Genomic DNA, 24,116 nt, shown 5'->3' on the forward strand with positions numbered 1-24,116 from the left:
GCGTGCGTGTGCGTGCGTGTGTGTGTGTGTACATTCAGAAAAAGAATCACCCTTAGCATCGTAGGTAAGAGCACCTAACTGATGATTACAGGCATCCCTCCTAAGACAGGTACTTGGTTCTCAAAGAACTGGGTCGTTAACTGTGAAATTTCAGCAGGAAAGGTGGGCACTTGAGTCCCGGAGACTTGTCAAACCGCCTTCTACTCCGCCTCTGAAACCAGCGAGCTCCAGCTCTGAGAATTTGCTGTGTGAAATGATTTTCTAGCGATTTAGGCTGGCTTCAAGCCCCAGGTGATTTCGTTCTTGCCCGGAAACGCTTTGCTTCATTAAGGGTCATCCGGGACTGTCTCTGGGGAGCAAGTGTTTTCTCTGACTTTGTGTGGTTTTATGGACACAAACTTAACACTTTCAGACTTTTTAGGTACAGTAATCCAACAGGAGGCAGGCTGGGAAATCCCGAGCGGCCCCAGCTGCGTCTGAACGTCAGTATTTGTGGGTTGGCTATGCGAACCGGGCCAGAGCCGAGCTGGGCAAACGGTTCGCGGGAAGCGCCTCAGCGAGCGGGATGAAGAGGTGGATTTTGCTTGGAGAACGGACACCCTGTGTGGCTCTGCTGGCCAGAGACGAGCTGGGCCGGACCTGGAGAGGGCTCGCGACACAGCAGTGGTGTGCTTCAGCCAGGGACCCCCACCCAGCCCAAGGGAAGGATGGAGAGGTTGCAAAAATCCTGAAGGGAAAAGCCCTCCCGGCTGTAGGCCAATGAGCGGCGGGAAGGAGGAGTGAGGCTGGGGAAGTTCTCCGAGAGCCAGTCAGAAGGGACGGCTGCCGGGAAGCCAATCAGCGCGCCGAGCCTGCAGCCCCTCTGCAGTAGTTATGCCAGAGCGCCCTGTGTAGAGCGCCGGCGAGCGGGCAGCTGCGCTGGGCTGCGGGGAGCTACCGCACGCGCTGCGCACCGTGCTCTCGCGCCGCCGCCCCGCTTGCTCCCCGCGTCGCGGCGTCCCCGCCGTGCTCTGAGCCGCGGCCCCTCAGCCCGCAAGCTAACCGCGGCACGACCGCCCCCTCTCCCCCGCCAACCCCCCGACCCCGGGGCCGGCCGCGCGGCTCCGCTCGCCCCGCCCTGTTCCTTGTCGCCCCGCCCTACCCCGGTCAGCCCCGCCCCGCCCCGCGCAGCCCAGCCGTTCCCGCCCTCGCCCAGCGCCCAGGTAGCTGCGAGGAAACTTTTGCAGAGGCTGGTTAGCGGCTAGTCTCTCGCTCCTCAGGGCCACTGCCAGGCTTGCCGCGTCCTGGGACTGCTCCCGCTCCTGCTGCCACCCTCTCACCGCGCATCCTAGCTCCCGGCGAAGCAGGATGGCCGGGCCCGTGCGCACCGCGTGCTTGGTGGTGGCGATGCTGCTCAGCTTGGGCTCCCCGGGACAAGCGCAGCCCCCGCCGCCGCCGCCGGACGCCACCTGTCACCAGGTCCGCTCCTTTTTCCAGAGACTGCAGCCCGGACTCAAGTGGGTTCCCGAAACCCCCGTGCCAGGTGAGTAGGGCTCTGAGGTGCATTCTCCGCTCCCAGCCGGGAGCCACGGGGCGCGTGGGGGCTGCACCCTCCCAAGCGAGCTAGCCCCGCGGAGCCGTGCTCGTGCGCCTTTGCCGCTGGGCACCCAGGAGTGATCGCCGAGTGGAACCAGCTGGGTCTAATGAGGGAGGGGAAGCATGGACGGTGTCTGCATCTCCAGGGCTCACGCTGCTGTCAGGGAAGGTGGGAGCGGGAGGAACCGCGGGGATCGCCTGCTGCTGAGAGCCCCCCCCACCTTTTTTTTTTTTTGGAGGGCGGGAAGGTGGGCGCTATTTCCCCGGGCCTCAGCGAACTGGCGCGCCCCACAGCCGAGCCGGTGCCTCGGGAATTTGTTCGCACGTACATGTCAAAATTTCAACCTTAGCTGGACCGCAGCTCCAACCATCCTTTCCCCACCGCTGCCCTCACGCCTTTCGTACCCCAGCTTGAGTTCCCAGGGCTCATGGCCCCAAGTGCAGGCGAAGTTGAGGTCAGATCTCCGAATCCGCAGTGGCGGGGGAAGACTCGCGGAGGGAAACTTTTGAGTGGGAAGGTCCCCCACATGAGGAGGACTGAACCTTTTCCTTTAAAACAGAGTCCCTGGTGCAGGTTGATAAAATGCTTCCACACCGGTGCTTCTGGCCAGGAGTAGGAGTCTAAAGATGATTGAAATGCTCCCCCCTCCCAGGTTTATCTGCCTCCTTGACAGGCTGGACCCTGAAGGGGAGATGGTTTTAGGTGGAGGAAAGTTTGTGAACGCCTGCCTTTTGTTCTGCACAATCAGATCGTGCCATAAGGGCATATTTTAACCTTAACCGGGGGCTGCCGCTGTCAACAGATGAATATGAATGGTCTTCTGTGATTGTCCAGCATTTGGACAATTCCAACAACGCCTGCCTTAGAATCCAATTAGGAGAACTCGCTACACTTGACAATGCAGGCTGGAAGAGTCGGTTTCCAGCAGGTTAATTCCTCCGAGGTGCGCTCAGAAGAAACAGCTGACTCTGTTCGGAAACAAGACGTTTGTGGTCTCCCGGGTCTCTAACCGACCCCCGGCAGTGAGCCTAGGTGCGCGTCCCGTGCTTCCGAGGGATCGGGGAGCAGCCTTCGCAAACCGTGTGGCTCTCAACAAGTCCGGGAGGCGGGCCTGACGCTTGGACCAAGTTGTGAATGTGGAAGCGCGCCCCGTGGGCGCTGCCAGCGAGCGTTCACTGGCAGGAGGTTACCTAGGCAGCCAGCGCGCCCTCAGCCTTTTCTTTAGGTTGATGAAAAGAGCCCAAGGAGCCTGCTGTTTAGTTCTGCAAAGGTAATTGGTCACCCTTTTTGGGGACTGGAAATGCATTTGCGCATATGTTAAATATTGCTTCGCAGGATACCATTCTAAGGGAGGGTAGAACTACCTCTTCCGCTGTTGAGTGTTAAAAACGTACCACGTGGGCGTGTGCAGGAGCTGTGAGGGGCAACCTATGAATCAGTTCTACAAAGCTGAAACAACAGGCGAATCCTTCTGCAAGTGCCGTGGTAATTAGACTGCTGAGGTCTGGGGACATGCTTTTGTTGATAATATAAAAATTGGTCCTCACCAACCGAACCCCTACAAAATGAATGGGTCTGAGGTTGGGGTTGGGGCCACATTTGGCTGATTCCGGGTCAGGGAGTAAAGGTAGCACTTAAAAGCCAAAAACACCAGAGGAAAGCGCAGATAAGTCATTTAGTAACCCTCTTCTCTACACAACACACATGCACGCTTCCCCTCCCCCCTGCCCCCAGCCCTCTGGCTGCCTGCCTCTTTGCGGCATCTGTATAAAAGTATCGGGAGGGCCCACACACTACGTGTATGCGATTTGGCCTGGGCTTCCCTCTCCCGCCCTTACTCTGCGCCTAGGGATGGCTGTACTAGCAGAGAAGGGGGACTTGCAATATAGCTTTTTTTTTTCTTTTCATTTCCCTCTACTGTTCCAAAAACTCTGTAGAAGAAATCACTTTTCAAGGGTGTTCGGCATCTAAAAGCCAGCATTGCCCGCTCTAGTTCTGTTTAACAAACTGTTGAGTACACATGGCAGCCAGTATCCTGACTCTCATTGGAGCAAAGCCCAACTACAAATATGGCGATACCCACATATCTTGGATGTTCTGGGGGCAGTGCAGATTTCCAATACTCTGTTCTGCCTGGAAACCATGTGTGTTGAACTTTCGTTGGACAAATATGGTCACTACAGATAGGGCAAACATGGTGCAAATCCTCAAGTCCGGGTCTGGAAAGAGCTCATCAGTATTTCACAGAAGAGATGATAATGGCAGACTTAATACAATGCCAAGTGCATAATTTCAAAATGAATTAATGTGCAATTTGCTGCTGTCATTCAGTGGTTGGAAATTGAAAGAGAGCTGCAAATTATTTGATAGTTATGAACCATCATGATGACCGCTGGACTCCCCCCCCCCCATCTATATTTTAAGTCATGTTCAGTTTGCCTGCTGCACTGTATTAACTGCATTAGAGCTTTCTTTGTCCCAAATGAGTATCCTTCACAGTAAGGCGAAATCCTCCAGAATGTCTTGTTTCACTTACACGAGGAGCATTTTGGATTGACTGCTAACTTTGGCCATTAGCAGAATTGGGTTAGAGTGGATAAGGTACATTTCTTATGCTAATATGGATGAGACTAAATGGCATTTGAAATCAGCCAGCCTAAAAAATAAATCACTGGTGCTGAAGGACTACGCTAGACTTCCACAAAGCTGATCTAAAGCCTTACAATCTCATGTTCCCATTTCTTTCAGACTGTTCAAAGATGCAAGATAGCAATTCTAAATAGCATGTCCCCCAAATCCATAGATCTCTTCATACCCTACTCTTCTTTTTTTTCCCAAGGATTTGTAACTTGGAAAGCACCACAGATGGAAACCAGGCGCACAGAGTTAGCATTTGGCAGAAAAATCCATATTAACTGACTTTCAGTGCAGCTCTTTTGCCCTTATTTAATTTAGAAAAATTCAGAAAAAAAGCCAATGAGCTCATAAGTCTAGATGTTTATTTTGTTTTGCCTAACCTACCCACAGGCGCAATCAAGAATGGATACAATTTTAGGCAAGGGAAGTGAGCTAGTAATCAGACAATGATGTTTCCAATTGTCTCAAGGGAATGTTACAGAAGTCTGAAAAAAAATTCCTCCAAACAAAAATCAAGTGTAATTCACTTTATGAATGCCATACACCACTTTTGTGGGGGGTGGGGGTGTAGAGGACGGATGGGGATGAGAAAATCAAACAAACCGTACTAATGTTGCAACTCCCAAAAGATTGGAGGATCTTGCCTTGGAGGGCCTTGGAAAGTGCGAGAAGGAATCCACAAGGCCAAATGCCCCTACGGGTAAAAGGCAGCTATGAAGAGCCAAAATCCACTTGGAGTTTCTTGAAATAGATGAAACAACATTAAAAAAAAAAAAAAACCAGCATTCTCAAAACAAAGAGAGAGCTTGGTATTTTTTTTTTTTTAAGTGTGAGAACTAGCAACCGTAACTGGGTTGCCAGCTGTGGTTCCCCAATTAGTTTCAAGTATTCAGCGGTCTCGGTGTTTATAGACAGAATAAGAAGTGATGTGTAGGAGGGTTTTCTTTCCTCTGAGATTGTACTAGATTGTTGGGTTAGCAGGTGAGTTGTTGAAACTTTGAAAAAGTTGTTCTATTGTATGCTAATGAAACATTTTAGGGAATTCTTCCTGATGTGGCCTGAAAATATACTATTATGCTAATCTTGATACTGGTAGTGAGATGTGCTTAGGAGAAGCTATCCATCAGAAGGAAGGGATGGCTGGTGATTGGTGGGGCACCTTGGCCTGAAAGGAGTCTATGGCTCTCCACTCCTTGGCTGGCTCTGTATTAGGTGGTGGGGTTGCAGAGCAGAGCGAGGCACCGTCCCTTTTGTCAAGCAGCTCACAGTCTAGTGAGGGAGCAAACAGGCTTCCCAGGAAACATGTAGGATTAAATAGGGTGAAAAGGGCTAGAAAATACCTCCAGGAAATTGGCTGAAGTGGTCACAATAGCGAGCCTGGGCAAGGGAAAAGAACTCAAGAGATGAAGTGGGAGATAGGGAGAAGTGTCTTAATAGGGCTGCCATCTTAAAAAGAATTTGCTTAATTCTTGGAGCAAATTCCATTTTGTAAGCATTAGGAAATACAGACAGAAGATTTGAATGAATGCTGCATGACACAGATGGTGTCAGTTTTGCAATGTGCTTTTTCTTATGGCCTAGTAGGTAGGTTGTATCCAATATTTTGATGCAATATTTTTGAGCATTCTGCTCCTTCCATCTTTAGAGTTGCAATGTTTGCTGTTCACTGTAGCCTAGAGAAAAGACTGCTTATTACCAACCAGGGAGAAAAGAGTCCTGGATTTGTCTGGTATGAGACAAGACAGAAAATATGTTTTCTCGTTAAATGGCAGCTATCAATGACCATGCCAACTTTAGTGTTTGATGCATATACAAAAGCATGGGTCTTAAGAGGTATCTTATTACTCATTTCTAAGAAAATTGAAGATAATCACTTATAACTTGTGCACACGATACATCATTTGGAAAGAATTTCACTGGGGATCATGTTGCTCAACTGAAAAAGTTCTGGCATGCTGAATTTGTACATTTTTGTGAATGCTTCCTTTTACTCTGATCTCTGGCTTTTTTTTCTGCATATGGTTATTTGTATGTTTTAGATTATAAGATTCTTAAAGGGAAAGCACTGTGTGTGAGCAGTATTCAGCACAATGTTAAGACCGCCATATAGCGTTTAGTAAATAAGTGATGAAAATAGGATTTCTAGATCATTCTGGCCTCTATGAAATCTCGCGGGTTTTCTTTTCAAAAATTATTTGTTTATTTTATTGGAAAAGCATAGAAACAGGCAGGCAGAGATGGAGAAGAAAAGCAAAGTGAGAGAGAGATGTCTCCTGTCCTCTGGTTCACTCCCCAAATGTCTGCAACAGCAAGGAGAGGGAGAGAACTCAATCCAGGTCTTTCACATGAGTGGCAGGGATCCAAGACCTTGAGCCACCACTTGCTGCCTCCCAGGGTTCACATTAACACGGAGCTGGAATTAGAAGCAAAGCCAGAACTGGAACCCAGGCTTTCTGATATGGGGTGTGGGCATCCCAGTCGCTGGCTTAACCACTGTACCAAACACCTATCCTTCCCAAGATTTCTCAAGCTATATGTTGTAATGCCTATTTTAAAAGCCTAACTCTGAATTGCTGTGGTACATTACTGGGGTGTGTGTACCAACTTTTTAGGTTACATATATTTCGACTAAGGATAGACACAGGCTTACTTCAGTTAGCTGGCAACTCTCACTCTCAGGCGGTTGAGTGCCCAAAGAAATCAGCAGCATTGTTATGACTGGCTTAGTATCATTAAAGTTCAACTGTTACAGCACATAAATTGTAGGACATCCCTTAAATCAAGTCATGTTTGATTTAATGTCAGCTAGACCTTTCTCGCTAATGGTGATATTACCATATTTGGGAGTTGAAATATAACACATGCACAGACCTGTTGATGTACTATCCAGGTTTCTGTAACCCAGGTCAAAATTCATGTATAGGCTCCATTCAAGAGACCATTCCAGAAGCCAGTGTCTATTTAGCCCTAAGACAAACTTGTAAATAGGTTTGATGGTTTTGGTAATGTAGGGTCTAATGGGAAGTGTGGGGAGAAAAATCCCCTGTTCATCTGCCCATATTTAGCAAATTGTCTGGCTTGAAACAGGATCCCCAGCACTCCATTAAGAAATGAGTATCAGAAAATAGACTGCAAGTCATGAGCCCCAGACTGGCTTTAGAGACGGCATAGAGGAGTGGGAATTTACCTTTGAGATATAATGATAGGGGGAATGTGATTTGGAAACCAAGGTAAAGGTGGGAATATTAGAGAAAATGTGCATTGTGAAATTTGTGTGTGTGTGTGGGGGGTGATGTTCACTGGATCATTAAATTCTCAAATATCTTGTTGAATATAGAAAGTAAAAGGAGATTTAGTGCCACACTTCAAATTAGGCCAGTTAAAGATCAGTTATCTAAGTCCTGATATTTTAAAATACTATCTGCCATTTTCAAGCAAAAATGAGTCCAGATTCATTATGAAAAAAGGCGTTTTCACTTTTACTTCTCTTTATGTATAGCTGGACAAAGTCTCATTTGAGACTTTTGTATTTTTCTTCATGAACATAAAGGGAGTCAATGTTAGGACCAAAATGCATTGCTACTGTTCCGAACAGTTAATTACTTGTAGCTGAAGTTGTATTTTTATACTAAATTAGTAAATCTGCTAAATTATTTGAACTGTACTTAATAGGCTGATATTGATAAATAATTGATAGGAAGGGAGATAAAATACAAGCGAAAGTAGCAGTAAGAAGAGACAGGCAAGTCAGAGCCATTATAAAAGAAACCTCCACCCACTGTATTCCATGTATCTGCTTGAAGGTTGAAAGAGATACGTTTCTCAGAAGTGATGATTTTGAAAATATTTTGTATTTTTCAAAGTTTCCAGAATGAATCATGTATTTATTTCTTACTAATTGAGAAGGCAGAATTTGAGAGTAAAATTTTAATTGCCTTTTGAAAATAAGATTATTACTGGAAAATTAGAAGCCCTGATTATGGCAACTTTAAGGTACATGCTCATAACAATTTATATCTTCCCCATTAGACTGTGATCTCCTTGAGGTTAGAAGCTGTATTTTACTCATAATTGTATTCATTGTACAGATAGTAGCGACTAAATGTATTTGTAGACTAAATGAATGAATGGGATTATAAATGTATTACAAACATAAGATTTCCGTAAACCAGTATTTTACTGTTGATCTGTTTTTACTGATTTACTAAGGTTTCTAAGAAAAGTTACTACTTTTCAGATCAGAACTCCATTTGTTGTCTATAGGTAAGTGATAAAGGGTATTTTATTTCATTTGGCTGTGCTATAACTTCCTGAACGAAGTAGACTAGCCAAGTCTTACAAAAGGTAAGTCTTTTGTGTCCATTTCCAATTTTATTCTATGTAACTTAATGATAAATTAAGGTTATGCACACACATATATAAGTATATATAGCTGTCTTCACTTTACAGATATGTGGTGTTTAGGTTTGTGAAAATAATGCAATTTGGGCCGGCACCATGGCTTAACAGGCTAATCCTCTGCCTGCGGCGCCAGCACACCGGGTTCTAGTCCTGGTTGGGGCGCCGGATTCTATCCCGGTTGTCCCTCTTCCAGTCCAGCTCTCTGATATGGCCCGGGAAGGCAGTGGAGGATGGCCCAAGTGCTTGGGTCCTGCACCCGCATGGGAGGCCAGGAGAAGCACCTGGCTCCCGGCTTTGGATCGGCACTATGCACCGGCCGCAGAGGCCATTGGAGGGTGAACCAACGGCGAAAAGGAAGACCTTTCTCTCTGTCCCTCTCTCACTGTCCACTCTGCCTGTCCAAAAAAAAAAAGTAATGCAATTTGGTGTCAGCTACAGAAGCATATACTGAATGTATGTAAGTTTTTCCTACTGTTTGGTGTTTTTACCTGTGACATCAGGCTTCATAAATGTACATTTAAAGTGACGTAATCCAGGACCGACATTTAATCTGACAACTAATACACCATGTTCTGTACCTGAGGACCTGGGTTCAATTCTCAGCTCTGACTCCTGACTTCAACTTCCTGCTAATGTGGACCCTGGGAAGCAGTGGTGATGGCTCAAGAAATTAGGTTCCTGTTACCTACATGTGAGACCTGCATTGTATCCCCAGTTCCTGACTTTGGCCCTGCCCAGACCTGGCTGTTGTGGGCATCTGGGGAGTGAACTTGTGGATGGGAGCATTCTCTCTCAAAAAAAAAAAAAACCTAAAAATAAGAAAAGGACATAGCTATGGATATTTCATTTGAGTAGGATAAAGGCCCTCATGAGAATTCTCTTAATTTTTATATGGATTAGGCCAAACTTTCAATTATTTGGCTAGGGATGATCCATCAGGCGGTTCTTTTAAGTAGAGGCCAGATAGGGAAGAGGGTAGAAAAGAAAGAGAAGATGATCATTTGGAAAGAAATATTGTAAATCTATTTGCATACTATCATCCTTAGTTATGGTTCGCTCTCTCAAACTCTGCGCATTCGTGTTAGCACATACAGTATCATCACATCCTGAGCTTCTCCATTCCTCTTTGTCAAATTTTGGATTGAATGGTTGAAGCTGAGGGAAGCATGGTCAAGAGAGCAGGAGTTCAAGTGACAGATACAGGCAGGTGATTAAATACCCTCACTGTGGTATAGATCAGAGAGTTATCTGGAACATCACTGACAGAAAAGATTGGAAAACATTTTGCTATAAATTAGAAAGTTAAATGGCACATAACAGATGGAAAGCATTTGAATATGGAAATTGTCATGTGTGCAGAGCTAATACAGAGGGATACCCAAATCGTGTTTGGTTCCCAGAAATAATTTATCTGTGCTTCTGCTTACTCACTATCCATAGTTTTTGAAATATATAGCTTATTCATGGCCTCATCTATACTCTATGCTCATTGAATGCAGGAGCCATGTTTGATTCCTCATGACATCCTTTAATGTGAGTAGAGTGCCTTGCCCAGTTGTTAATAAATTGAGTAATTAGTGGGAATGAATACCTAAAGACATGGTTTAGAGGGCTATTACCACTGTCCGTGAGATTCCAAGATGCTCTCTGATTGTGGGCTTTACCACTGTCTGCTGAGATTCTGAGACGGTCTCTAACTATAGAATGACTGATTCCCTAAATGCATTGTTGTCCATACTGATTTGTCGCAGAGACTGAAGAGGTGGTGGGAGAGCTGAAGTGTAAATTCATAGATTATATGTATGCATAAATATATAGAGGTTTATATTATTTTGATAGTAGTATTCAATAGTTATTCATATTATTTAAACTGTTTAAAAGTTAATTATCACTCTTAGCAGTGGGTGGTCTTTCCTTTGTGTTCTGAAAGCTTGTTCTCAGACAGCTCAGTATCTATAATGCAGTCAATCCTAAAGTGTTTGTAGCTTCCAGATACATGCTTGGTTCCAACACACATGCGCACACACACATACATCTGTATACGCATACATTACATATGACCCAACAGCTTTACACCCTTAATAACCCAGAGAATAAGCTGAATTTATACCTGGAAGACCTAGGGGGTACAGCTCTTCAGAGATCAAATAAACCATTTTCAGTTTTACTGGTCCCAAATTGTTTGAGCAAATAGTCCCTGATTTCATAGACCTATTGCTTACTTGTCAAGTTCCATCATTTCCCCCAATACAGAAATGTGATACTTTTTAAGTAGTGATAGTCAACCCATACTGTGAATTTGGCCCATTTTTGGAGAACTGCTTCTAACACTGGATGCATGGCTTGTTGAGCTCCATAGAAATGAGAATGTGACCCAGGAGGTACTTTGCAAGTTAGGTTTCATGTAATGATTGTATCGAGGACCACATTTCTCTGTTTTGGAACACAGATCAGATGGAAATTCACAGAAAAGAAACTCACTAATGATGATCTTGATATGCTTTCTCTCTGCAAGCATATGCAGAGAAAGCTTTTCAGTTTTGATTTAGACCAATATTTTTTGAACATTGATTCCATAACAGGTACAGAACTAGGAACTAATGAATGAGATAAAATCACTGCCACCAAGGAGCTTCCTGCCTAGTGAGAGAGCCAAACAAGGCAAACAAAACCATGGATGTCAAGGCCGTCATAGGGCTGGGTACCATGTAGGGGTCTGGCTGATGCACAGTTGCCTTAAGAGGGCTGTTAAGTAAGGGGTGTGTAGAAGGTACAGAGTTAGGAGACAAAATACACGTTTATTGGGCTGGAGGTATTTAGTTTGGAGGACAGATGGGAAGGTGGAGGGACGATGAACTAGAAAAGTAGATGGGAAATATGCTGAGGAGTCTGAGTTGTATCCAAGGATGATGAGGAGCCATAAAAACATTTTAAGAAGGGAAACATGGAGATGACTGGAAATCGAGTAGTGGCAGGGAATTTGAGCAGTGCAGGCGAGGAAGCAAGGGACTAGTAAACAGAATAAAAGCTAAGCTTGAGAAAGAGGAAGTAGAGAAGACATGAGTTAGTGACTAGGTATGAAGACAGAAGGAATAGTTAAACTTCTTGTTTTTCTGGGTGTGGGACCATGGCACATAATAGGTGCTCAGTAAATATTTTTTGAATAAATGAGTAAAATCTAGGGCCATTTTATGCATTTATTTGAGGTTGGAGAGAGAGAGAGGGAGAGAGAGAAAGCAAGTGAGTGAGCATACAAGTGAGTGCTTTCTTGTCTCCTGAATAACTCCCTAAATGCCTGCCATGACCAGAGCTTGACTGGGCTAAAGCTAGGAGCCGGGAGTTCAGTCCAGCTCTTCCATATGGGTAGCCAGAACCCAATTACTTGAAGCCACCACTGCTGCCTCTTAGCATCTACACTGGTGAGAAGCTGGAGTGAGGGGCCATAGCTGAGTATTGAACCTAGGTACTCTAATATGGGATGTGGGCATCTTACCTGGTATCTTCATCACGAGGCTAAATGCCCACTCCAGGAGCATATTTTCAGGTAAATTCAGTTTTGAACAGGCTGGGCTGGAGGAGTTCTTTGAGCATTGAGGTAGTTTAGATCTGCTAGGTAGTTCAAGTAGTGTTCTGGATCACAGAAAGCAGAGAAATCAGGGAAGGAGCTACATGCTTGGAAATCACCAGGGAATAGATGGTAATTAAAGTCCTGGGAATAAATGAAATCACCGGGAAAGACTGTATATATGACTCTGGAGTTCAGGAGCAGCATAGTTGGGACTCATCACCATATAGGCTCAAGTTCGAAGTCATGGGTGTGGATGATATTCTCCAGGCTTTTGCATGTGACATGTTTTAAAAATGTATTTTGCCAACATCTGGTGAATTTAAAAAACTGCCAAGGATTGAAAAAATTCTCTTGATTAGGAGAAAGTATGATTATATGTTGTCATAGTGCAAGACTTTGCAAATCAGATGATGTGCTACTAAGCATGTGTGCACACACACGCACACACAGCCATACACTGCATCCACAGAGACTTTTATATAGATATACATTAGAATCAAGGATCAGATTTCTGTTATTTTTAATAGCAATGATGAATATTTCTGCATGTTTATAAAATTAAAGCTTGTTACTCTTAGCAGTGTGTGGTCTTTCACAATCATATCTTAACGTTTGTTGTAAAAGTCTTTTTTATGTGTCACGTACATGAATGCAACCATTCAAGTGTCGGTAGCATCTCCGTTCCAGTGACCTTCCTGGTTCTAGTATGGTAGCCCCTGTGCCCCTCTCCTCCCCTAGAGAAAATAAGCTGTAGCAATGTGTAGCCTTTGGAGCGCTGGTCTGTATTCCACTGAAGACTAGGCCTCCAGACTGGTCTCTGAGACTGGTCTGCAAAGACTAGGAGTGTTTGTGGTAATTGGCCTGATCCTTCTTTAATTGTCTATGAAGATGTAACATAGTTTTGGTTCTGGGGGGCCCACTGTTTAAAATTCTCTTTCTTTGGCATAAATTGTTTATTTTTTAAAGATTTATTTATTTGAAAGAGTTACACAGGGAGGGGCAAGGGAAGGAGGGAGAGAGAGATACCGAGATCATGATCATCCATCTGATGGTTCACTCCCTATATGGCTGCAATAACCAGGCCTACACCAGGCTGAAGCCAGGAGCCAGGAGCTTCTTCCAGGTCTCTCATGTGGGTATCAGGGCCCCAAGTACTTGGTCTGCCCTCCATTTCTTTTCCCAGGCCATTAGCAGGGAGCTGGATCAGAAGTAGAGCAGCCAAGATACAAACTGACACCCCTATGGGACACTGGTGTTGCAGGCTGCTTCATACTTACTATTTTTTGAAGATTTATTTATTTATTTGAAAGGCAGAGTAACAGGGAGAGAGAAACAGAGAGAAAAAGATCTTTGATCTGTTGGTTTACTCCCCAACAACAACAGCTGGGGCTGGGCCAACATGAGGCCAGGAGCCAGGAATTTCATTCTGGTTCCCAAGCACACTGGTTGTCTTCCTAGGCACATTAGCAGGGAGCTGGATCAGAAAGAGAGCAACTGGAACTTGAACTGGCACTCTAGTATAGGATGCTGGCATTGCAAGTGGTGACTTAACCTGCTGTGCCACAGTGCAGGCCCTGTCCTTATGTAAGAGGTTGCCTTCATCAAGGTTTCTACTTTGATTCACCATGAACTTGAAACTCCTTGTTTTCCAGTAGATTTTTGAGGCAACTTTCAGGTTGGATGAATAGTCTGAAAGGGCCACAGGAAGATCATGAAAAATACCACTTACCGAGTCTCCACTTTATACTTAATCTCTAATTTAATCAGCAAATCTCAAAGGCAGATGGTGTCATCCCCATTTCATAGATGAAGAAACAGAACGGTTTACTTTCCTGATTGTTGTATAAATGGTAGAACCAGGATTTGCCTCTCAAAGTTTGTCACTTGTGGCTCATGCTGTTTTTGGTATACCCATTGGACTATGAGGGGGAAGGAATATAGGCTGCATATAAAGCATTTGATTTAAAGTCCCACACTCCTTTGTGAATTGTGATCCTTTCCTACTTGACTCTTCTTTTTTAAAGATTTATTTATTTAAAAGAGTTACACAGAGGTAGAGAGAGAGAGAGAGAGAGAGAGAGGTCTTCCATCTGCTGGTTCACTCCCCAATTGGCTGCAACAGCTGGAGCTGCTCTGATCCAGAGCCAGGAGCTTCTTCCAGGTCTGCTACGTGGGTGCAGGGGCCCAAGGACTTGGAGCGTCTTCCACGGCTTTCCCAGGCCACAGCAGAGAGCTGAATTGGAAGTGGAGCAGCCGGGACTTGAAACCAGAGCCCATATGGGATGCCTGCACTGCAGGCAGCAGCCCCCCTACTTGATTCTACCTTTGCATATTTGCCCTCTTTCTCCTCCCCTTTGTTACATGTAAGTGTTCTAGTAGTGTTTTGCTTTTTGCTCTTTCCTTCGACTCTGCTAATCCCCTCAACTTCATTATCGTTCTGTTTGGTTGACGTCCATCTCTCCAACCTGATCTCTTCCTCCCTCTCTGGTTCAGCATTTCTCAGTTGACTGCCAGAGCTCTCCATTCAGCAGTGCTTTGCTTTCAACAGAACCAATAATTAGTCCATCATTTTCTTTTCCCATTCATAGAAATCTGACTCTCCAACATTCTACGTTGTTGGTGATGGCATCTATGGTAGACCTGAGACCTCGAAACCTTTGAGTTCTCCATTTACACATGTAGCTTAAATACTCTAACTCTGCCTCTACCATGCCTCTCATATTCCCTTGGCATGTGTGGCATCTATTTAAGTATAATAGGCTGCTGACTCATTACTTAGAGGGTTCTGTAGTTGTCTGCCTCCAAGGTTGTTTTTTAATTTTTTATTTCTTTTTATTTTTTATTTATTTATTTTTATTTTTGACAGGCAGAGTGGACAGTGAGAGAGAGAGACAGAGAGACAGGTCTTCCTTTGCCATTGGTTCACCCTCCAATGGCCGCCACGCTGCGGCCGGCGCACCGCGCTGATCCGAAGGCAGGAGCCAGGTGTTTCTCCTGGTCTCCCATGGGGTGCAGGGCCCAAGCCCTTGGGCCATCCTCCACTGCACTCCCTGGCCACAGCAGAGAGCTGGCCTGGAAGAGGGGCAACTGGGACAGAATCCGGCGCCCAACCGGGACTAGAACCCGGTGTGCCGGCGCTACTAGGCAGAGGATTAGCCTGTTGAGCCACGGCACCGGCCTACAAGGTTTTATTTAAGAACACCTGACTATCACCAGTGCCTGCTGTAGTCTTACCCATCTTTGCAGATCTCAGTGCAATGCCATCTTCTTCATGACTATAGCTAGAGACGATTCTCCCTTTGATTGCTGCTGTCACTGTACTTCTACTATGGCCTTTGTTCTTGCTTGCTCTTGTAGTTAAGATGGACTTGACTTTATTCTTCATATTAGAGCCTAGTTTCTCAAAGCACAGTCTGTGGACCAGCAGCATTAGCATCACTCAAGATCTCATAAGAAATGCAGAATGTCAGGCCCCATCCCTGTCCTACTGAATCAGAATTTGCATCTTAGAAATGTTTGTTTATTTTCTGAATAATACTAACCAATAGAATAAAAAAGGGAGAGAATGATCCAACATGGGAAGTGGGATGCACAGCAGACTTATAGAATGGCAGATGTCCTAAACAGCACTCTGGCCTCAGAATCAGCCCTTAAGGCATTCGGATCTGGCTGAAAAGCCCATGAGAGTATTTCAGACATGGAAAGCCAGGACACTCTGTCAAAAAAAAAATTACCTAAATGAAGGATCTCCGCAGGTGAGATCCTAGTGGAAGGAATGGGTCATCAAAGGAGGTACCTTTCTCTGAAGGGAGGAGAGAACTTCCACTTTGACTATGACCTTGTCTAAATATGATCAGAGTTGGTGAACTCAAAAGGCTTCCATAGCCTTGGCATCTCATGACAAGAGCCTAGGGTGATTACTGATGCCATAAACAAGAGTGTCAATTTGTTAAGTCAACAACAGGAGTCACTGTGCACTTACTCCTCATCTAAGATCTCTGTCCTTAATGTGCTGTACACTGTTATTTAATGCTATAACTAGTACTCAAACAGTATTTTTCACTTTGTGTTTCTGTGTGGGTGCAAACTTGAAATCTTTACTCAATATATACTAAACTGATCTTCTGTATATAAAGAGAATTGAAAATGAATCTTGATGTGAATGGAAGGGCAGAGGGAGCGGGAAAAAGGAGGGTTGCGGGTGGGAGGGAAGTTATGGGGGGGGCCATTGTAATCCATATGCTGTACTTTGGAAATGTATGTTCATTAAATAAATGTTAAAAAAAAGTTTGTTTATTATTTGTTTTCATCTATCTGAAAGGCGAGCGCGCAAGCGAGCGAGAGATCTTCAATCTGTTGCTTCGCTTCCCAAATGTTGGCAACATTTGGGGCTGGGCAAGGCTGAAGCCCAGAACACCATCTGGGTCTTTTATCATGGGTGGCAAGTACCCAAGTACTTGAGCCATCATCTACTTCCTCCCAAGATGCATTAGCAGGAAGCTGGATGGGAAGTGGAATAGCTAGGACTCTAAACTGGCATGCTGAAATGTGATGTGGGTGTCCCAAATAGCAGCTTACCTGGCTGCACTACAAAGCCTGCCTCAGAATTTGTATTTTTTAAACAAGATCGCCAGATGATTTGTATCTTTTTTTTCAATTCGAGAAGTTTCCTGCCAAGTATAAGTTCAATGAGGGCAAAAATTTGCCAGGATTTAATACAGGGTCTTGTACATAATAGATCAATGTAACTTTGATTTCTCACATTTGTGCTATGCTTTGGCTATTCATTCGTTGAAGTGTTGTAGAGATCTATCCACAAGAAATGAATTAGGGAGTGAGGAAGGAAATGACAGAGGGTGTGAGGGGAGAGAGGGAAAGGAGGGTGCCAAGAGATTGGGAGGCCCGGCCTATGAAAGGTTGGAGTAGGGGGAAGGTAGTGAGGTAGAGAGATGAATGAGGATGTGGTACTGAACGTGCTAGAGAAACTCAGCAGGATTTCGCAGCTTCATAGCTGATAACTATGTGACTAGTTGGAAAACACTATCTTTGCACATCTAGATGGGTAGAATTTCTAGTCTAAGCCTTGGCTTAATTAAATGTGGCCAGGGGCAAGTATCTCCTGGAATCATTTTGCTCTTACCCTAGGGAACCTGATGGTTTCCTACTTTCTCTTTTGCTAGCTTTCCTGAATATATCTTCTCTGGCCATCCCTAGAAGCCAGAACAAGATTTTTGAAGGGTTTCTAAGAGCCGTAGAAAAAATGTGCCCAGTATTTCCAAGAGCCCCTTCTGTTTTCAGAAGCAGATATTCTGCTTTGTTTTCAAACTTCAAAGTTTATATCTGAAAATAAAGGTTTATTTTCCCCATGGTATCCTGAAAGTTTTTATGCAAGTGTTAATTTCTAAAAATCTAAGTCATTTCTTGACTTTGAAACCTCAGTGCTGTGGGTCAATTTCCTAAAGTTGCCTGAAGATTTTTTTTGGCTTTCAAAAGCTGTCAGATTGGCTTTTCTTTGTTCTTTGAGAGAGTAAGGTTGCCTTGCTCCTAAAGCCTAAAAGAGGTCGTTGGAACCAGCATTTATTCAAACATTCAGAGCACTTCACCAGTAATATCCAATTTTATTTCAAATGAGGTCCTAGTGGTAATGAGACTTACTACTAACACTTCTGAATAAAATGGATCAAGTTCCTGAAAAGCTCATCAACCCTTTCTTAGAGTAGTGATGATTAAGTGGACTAAGTTACTCTAACACCCGTAGCCGAGGGGAACAAGGGGTACTCTTTGTGCTTTCATCACAGCTTTCCTGGGGCTCAGTATACCTCCAAAGCTACCGAGGGCCTGCCCTCCTCTGTCTGCTGCACGGCTCCCCACAGTTTTCCCTTTTCCCCTTCCTCCCTTCCGCATGTTCCCTCCCTCCCTGTCTTTCTCTCTCTCTCTCTCTCTCTCTCTCTCTCTCCCTCCCTCTCCCTCCCTCCCTCCCTCCCTCCCTCTCAACTGGTTGTAATTTAAAACAGAAGGTGTTTTATGGTTTGTTATATTTATTGAATGGTTTTGTGTTTCTTGTTCTTGGGGGGGGGGGAAGATGAGTGGAATTTTTATATTATTTTCCTCTGCATTTTCGTTCTAAGTTGTGTTTCCTTTTCCTGTAGCTCCTGATTCCTCTTTTTCCTCTCTTCCTCCAAATTCTTGTGCCCTCTCCACATACTCCTACCCTCAGTGACTCTGGAGAGAAAACAAGCTTCCCCTTTCTGCCCACATATCTGGTCTAGATACCTGGTTATTTCTCTTGGGATATTGTGGAATTCATTTCTTAGTTTAGACATGGAGGGCTTTAAAATATGCCCTGATGAACTTAACATTCCACTTTCTAAGAACTCTGAGTATTTAAAAGGCTTTTTGTACAGATAGGACAAGGCTAGATATACCCAACTTGAGTGCCTCAGATCATTGCTATGTAGTTTACATTCTCTTTTACTTTGTCATAATTCTTAATGAATGCAAATTGCATCTTTGTTCCTAGAATTTTTTTTTACATTGAATGCTTTCCTTTTTTTTTACTAAAGATAAGTGAGTCCCTTTGAAACACTGCTAGTGTAGAGTTGAACTGACACCTACCTTGTAGGCTAACCACATTATACACTTCTTTTCCCTAATGAAGTTATCACATTTCAGGGACATTGTTTCGCTTGTGGGGTTTTATTGTCCCAGTTACAATCTTGACTTCAGGTTAGATTGTATTCCATTTGGACTAGTCCTTGTTTTTTTTTTTTTTTTTTTTCTTCTTATGAGGATCTTTTGTTTGTCCTGTATTATCTTTGCCAAGCTTGGCCAAGGTTGTTAGGTTATGCATTTGTGTATAAATATTTAACAAGATAAGTTAGACAAAATGTGCTTGATGACATTTCAGCCGTGCCCCCATGGCTCCCCCCCCCCCCCCCCATCATTTTTTGTGTAGAATCACAGATGGTTGCTTTATCGCAGATGTTTAGATTTGGAGGACATTCCTTTGCACTTTGCTTGATAGACACAATGAAATAGAAGCTTTTGAGTCCATCTTGACTACCAAAATGGTAGCACCAAGTAACAGATAACATTAGGCTCTTCTGCCTACCCTTTTGTTTCTAAGTAGTTATCCAAACTCGCCTAAGCCAGAGAGTTTTAGGTATGAGATTGTGTGTTTTTTAAGAAAATATTATGGATAAAGACTAATGTTCTGGAGTCAGGAATAACAATTAGTCCCATTCATTAATCAGGGGGCTTGTTTTGACTTTGAGTTCTGGCTAGGAAATATAAACTGTGAAAGTCACACATATATATGAACCTCAGGCAAATTTATGACTTGTCAGCCTTTTAAGGTTAAATTCTTAACCCCAAATCGAGGCTGGCTTTATATGTGGAGTCGGACACATTCCTCTGGGCCACTGAGCACGCCCCTCCCAGCCCTTTGCTTAACAGCAGCTAATGGTCTAATGAGCAAGAAGGATTTCTGCCTCTTATCAACTGCCCAAACAGCAACAGGAAGACCGACGTACAGAGTATGGGTCAAAACCTGAGTTCTTGAACCAAAAACTAGAAGGTCAGTTTAAAACTCTAGGTATGTGGTATCTCTATAGTCATCAATACCTGTCAATAAAGGAGTTAGGCACTTGAGTTTCACGCAAATAGTAGTAGTTGTCAAAAGTATGAACGATCTAATTAATTTTGCTAATAGTTCTTTCCTTCTTTGTTTAGTTCTTCTATAAATTGCTTTCATATAGTCTTTAATGAGCTTTTAGTTGGAGCCTGGAGGTTGTTATGGTCATGTGGGAGCATTTGATTGTCAGGTGGTGATGATGATGGAGGAAAGAATATTTATATTCTGGCCTAGATTTTGGAAGGGGCTGCCAAATAAAGGCTAACAGATACCTACTACTACTTTTATTTCATTTTAAACTGAGTGTTTGAATAAATAGGCATTCAACTTGCCATGGAGTCAGAGAAACCTTTGTGCCTCTTCACATTGTATACTCAGACTTTTTTTTTTTTAAAGGAAAAGTAGTCAGTGGCTATTAGATCCATTTAGAATCCAGGCTCAGACTCACATAGAATAAATATTTTAGGGTATTCAGTGCCCATCATAGTGGAAGCCCCTTGACTTTCATCTTCGGTATTTGCATTTTTTTCACAGACAATAATGAAAACATTTTTTTTTTTCAGATTCCGTTGTTATTGAAAATCCTATTTACATAAACAGGCATTGTTGTGGCTTAGGGAAGAATGTGGGCTCCCATTCTTCAGTTCCTTGTATATCTTTGCTGAGGCTTGTCTAAATAGAAGTAATGACGCTTTCGTCTAAGCAGCTTTTCTCATTTAGGTAAGCAGAGTGGTTTGAAATTTCAGTTTACTAGATAATTGAGTCTCTTCTTCTTAATTATTTCAGGCACGCAGGTTGCTCTCTTCATAGTAAAGACCCTAAAAATCTAGTAATCTCCTCAGGCATCTGGTAATAAAATGCCGCGGGTTTGGAGGGGTTAATTTTCATGACAATTGTGTCACCTCCCCACCCCCAACGTTGAGGCCATTCTGCTGTCTTGTAAGGCCTTGATCTTCTCACACTTGCAAAAGCACACTGGAGAAATGTATAAGGATGTTGCAGAATGACCGGCTCTAGAGGAAATTGAAATGTATTCAGAGTCATGCTCATTCCACAACTGTGATTGAGAGTTTTTAATCGCCTTGTCATAGTTCGTGGACAGTCACATACCTGACATTGCCAGACTTGCTTTTCTGCCAGGAATGAAACAATGAGTATCAGCAGAAGTACTGCCGAAGTAGCCCCTATTCTATATAAAAAATATTTCACAGGTCATCTGGTGCAGAGGTGGGAAAAGCAAAAAAAAAAAAAAAAAAAAAGGGGGGGGGGAATCCCAGGTTGCTTTCACATCTGCTAGTCATTGCCACTGGTGTGACTTGGATTCAACAAGTTTTTATTGAGCACCTGTGGTGGGGGCGGCGCTAATAATCGTTAATGTTTATTGAGCCAGGCGCTGTGCTAAGCCTTTTATGGGCAACATCCCACTTAATCCTCACAACAGCACTACCAGGTGGTGGGTAGTAGTATTTCCCCCATTTTACAGATGAGCAAACTGAGGCTTAGCGAGGCTTTGTAACATGTCCAAGGTCAAATAGGTATGAAATCTATTGAAGCCAGGTAGTCTGGTTCCAGTGCCATGGTCCTAACCAGTACTCTTGTGATCGGTTCAGCATTTCTAGGATTTCCTCCCCAAACCAGTTTAGAGAATGCCGTATGTGTGAGAAGCTGGGGATTTGAAGTCAAAGATTCCACTCTTCCACTCTCCCTGCTTTTGATTGGGCAAGCAGACAGTGTAGACAGATGAAGACCATGCATGAAGAGGTCCTAATAATTTGTTTAGGGGAAGGATGAGCCATGGGAAAACCAGAGGCTTGCTGCATCTCGAATACACCGCACTAGCCTTGGGTCAAGAGTGTTTCTTTCCTCTTTGTTGAAGGTCATCCTTTGAGTTGATCTGCCTCTGTGGGTGATTGTATCAACCTCATTTCATCACTGCCTCAGCCACTGTATCATCCACCACCTTTAACCCAGCACTCCTTAGAGATGCATGGTCAGGGTGTCTTGGGATAATTGCCCCCATAGTTCCTCTGTGGCCATTTCTCCTTTATTTAAGTTCTCCCTAAAGATCAGAAATGAGAATGAAGTGAGGCAGGTATTCCTGAAACAAACTGCTGTGGTCTCAAGAGCCGTCGGCAGGTCATATAATGCTAGCGAGCCACAGGGAGACCCTGGAGCCAGGCCTAGTTCATTTGGCTTGATCTGGAGCCCTCCTGGCACTGCCTTTTGGAGCCCACACTGGGCTCTGGAGAGCGGTGGATTTGATTCACCCATGGCGTGATGGGAGAAGGATGTTACAATTAGCAGTTTTGAGTTTTTCAGGGAAATCATGGAAACAGAAGGAAAATCCCCAAATCACCTGTTTGGGTAATTTATTTTTGTTTTTCATAGCTTCTGAAGAAAGCAAAGAGGAAAAAAGTCACTACCGGGCATCGTTGTAAAGTCTTTTATGCGTTGCATTAATAACACTGATTTTCCTCAATTTTAGAGAATATTTGGTTCAGGGAAAGTGAACTCACCAATGTGTGTGTGTGTTTGAAATTTTTTGGCTTCTAACCTCAGCTTCTAACCCCCCCCCCTCCTGTGCACTTTCTCCTCCATTAAATCTTTTCTACAGCAAGGAGTTGCCACCAAGTCTAGACTTCAGTAACATGTCGAAGGCGGACCAATTAGTGAGGATGTTGATTGTGTTACATGAGGGTGGGGGGAGGAGGAGGAAGATCTGCCCTTCCCAGTCCTTCAGATACTCAAGTTCTAACACAACAGCATTTTAAAGAGCATTTACACAGCTATTCCCCAAGATGGCATATATGCCACAGCACTAGAGCGCGTCAGTGTAGACACTCAGATAAGCTGAAGGATGGCACAAAGGAAAAGAGCCATAGCAGCCCTTCTCAGAGATCAAGAGTGAGGGTTTGATTTTCTTTTGGTTGCATTTTGCTCAGGTGCACTGTGTATGTTGTACTAACAAGGCAACCGACTCCCTTTTCCACAGGTTCCTATCATTGGCAAAGGGGAAAGATATAATAGAGGGCACAGATTATTTACAGTGGCTGAGAATGTAATTACAAGGTGCAATGGCTTGAAACTGAAATTTAGATTAGCCATTAGAGCTGGAAGAAGCATCTTAACAGTAAGGGCAATTGGGCATTGGAAAGATTTGCCTGCAAGCTGGTTAAACAGCATCTCCAGAAATGCTCAAGTCTAGGGCAGGGATAATGAGAAGGAAAACTCCTACCAAATTCAAGGTTGCATTGGAGGCTCAGACTGATATACATCTTTCTTTATTGCTTGGCTCCCTTTGGATTATTTAATTGCTAATAGCTTGAAATACTTTATCCAAAAATACACCTAATTTATTAAGCATAAGAGAACAAATGTTTTTGAACAGTGAAAATAAGGCTTTTGTGGGTTGGTCTCAACATTTCCTACCAGACTTCCAGGAATATGGGCCAATGACTGAGGCAGTATTTTATTTATTTATTTATTTTATTTGACAGAGTTAGAAAGACAGAGAAAGGTCTTCCTTCCATTGGTTCACCCCCCAAATGGCCGCTACAGCTGGAGCTATGCCGATCTGAAGCCAGGAGCCAGGTGCTTCTTCCTGGTCTCCCATGCAGATGCAGGGGTCCAAGCACCTGGGCCATCCTCCACTGCCCTCACGGGCCACAGCAGAGAGCTGGATTGGAAGAGGAGCAACCAGGACTAGAACCCGGCACCCATATGGGATGCCAGCGCCACAGGTGGAGGATTAACCAAGCGAGCCATGGCGCCAGCCCAAGGATTTTATTTTTTTGCCTCTGCAAAAGCTTCTTCCTTCTTTTAATATGAAGCAATGAGCTGTTAAGGTAATATTTGGGCCTAACAACATTATTTTCTTAGTCCCAACCTCACATCAAATTTGATTTTGGTCCCTATTTAACTTTTACTGATATTTCCATCCTTTCTGACACCTCCCCTAGTCCCTGTCCAGCTATTCTGGACTGCCTCCTCTCCCCCCCTCCTTCCCAAGTAAACTCTTGAGGTACAAGAACATGTTGCACTTTAAGACAACACCTGCCAAAAAGGCTTACCAAAGTGGTAACTCACCTGTCGTGACACATTTAGACATTGCTAGGCAGGTAGGTTTACGTGGGGTAGAGGGAGAGGATGTATATTAGTTTCCAAGGACTGTCATAGCAAATCACCACCTTAAAACAGTGGACATGTATTTGAGGCCAGAAGTCCAAAGTCAAGGTGTTAGCAGAGTCGTGCTCCTTTGAAATGCTATTGGTGGGAATCTTCTTTTGCCTCTAGGAGCTTCT

The 24,116-nt window shown here is 44.0% G+C and overlaps 1 protein-coding gene across 1 annotated transcript in view; it reads left to right on the forward strand.

Moving 5' to 3' along the window:
* Positions 1-1,156: 1,156 nt before the first annotated feature.
* Positions 1,157-24,116, forward strand: part of GPC3 (glypican 3) — a 454,515-nt gene continuing 431,555 nt past the window's right edge. The window contains exon 1 of the mRNA XM_062183209.1: positions 1,157-1,522. Within this exon, the coding sequence (XP_062039193.1) occupies positions 1,348-1,522 (175 nt within the window). The 5' untranslated portion in view covers positions 1,157-1,347. The remainder of the gene's footprint in view (positions 1,523-24,116) is intronic.

This window comes from Lepus europaeus, chromosome X (assembly GCF_033115175.1).
Source record: "Lepus europaeus isolate LE1 chromosome X, mLepTim1.pri, whole genome shotgun sequence".
In the NCBI taxonomy this organism is placed as follows: Eukaryota; Metazoa; Chordata; class Mammalia; order Lagomorpha; family Leporidae; genus Lepus; species Lepus europaeus.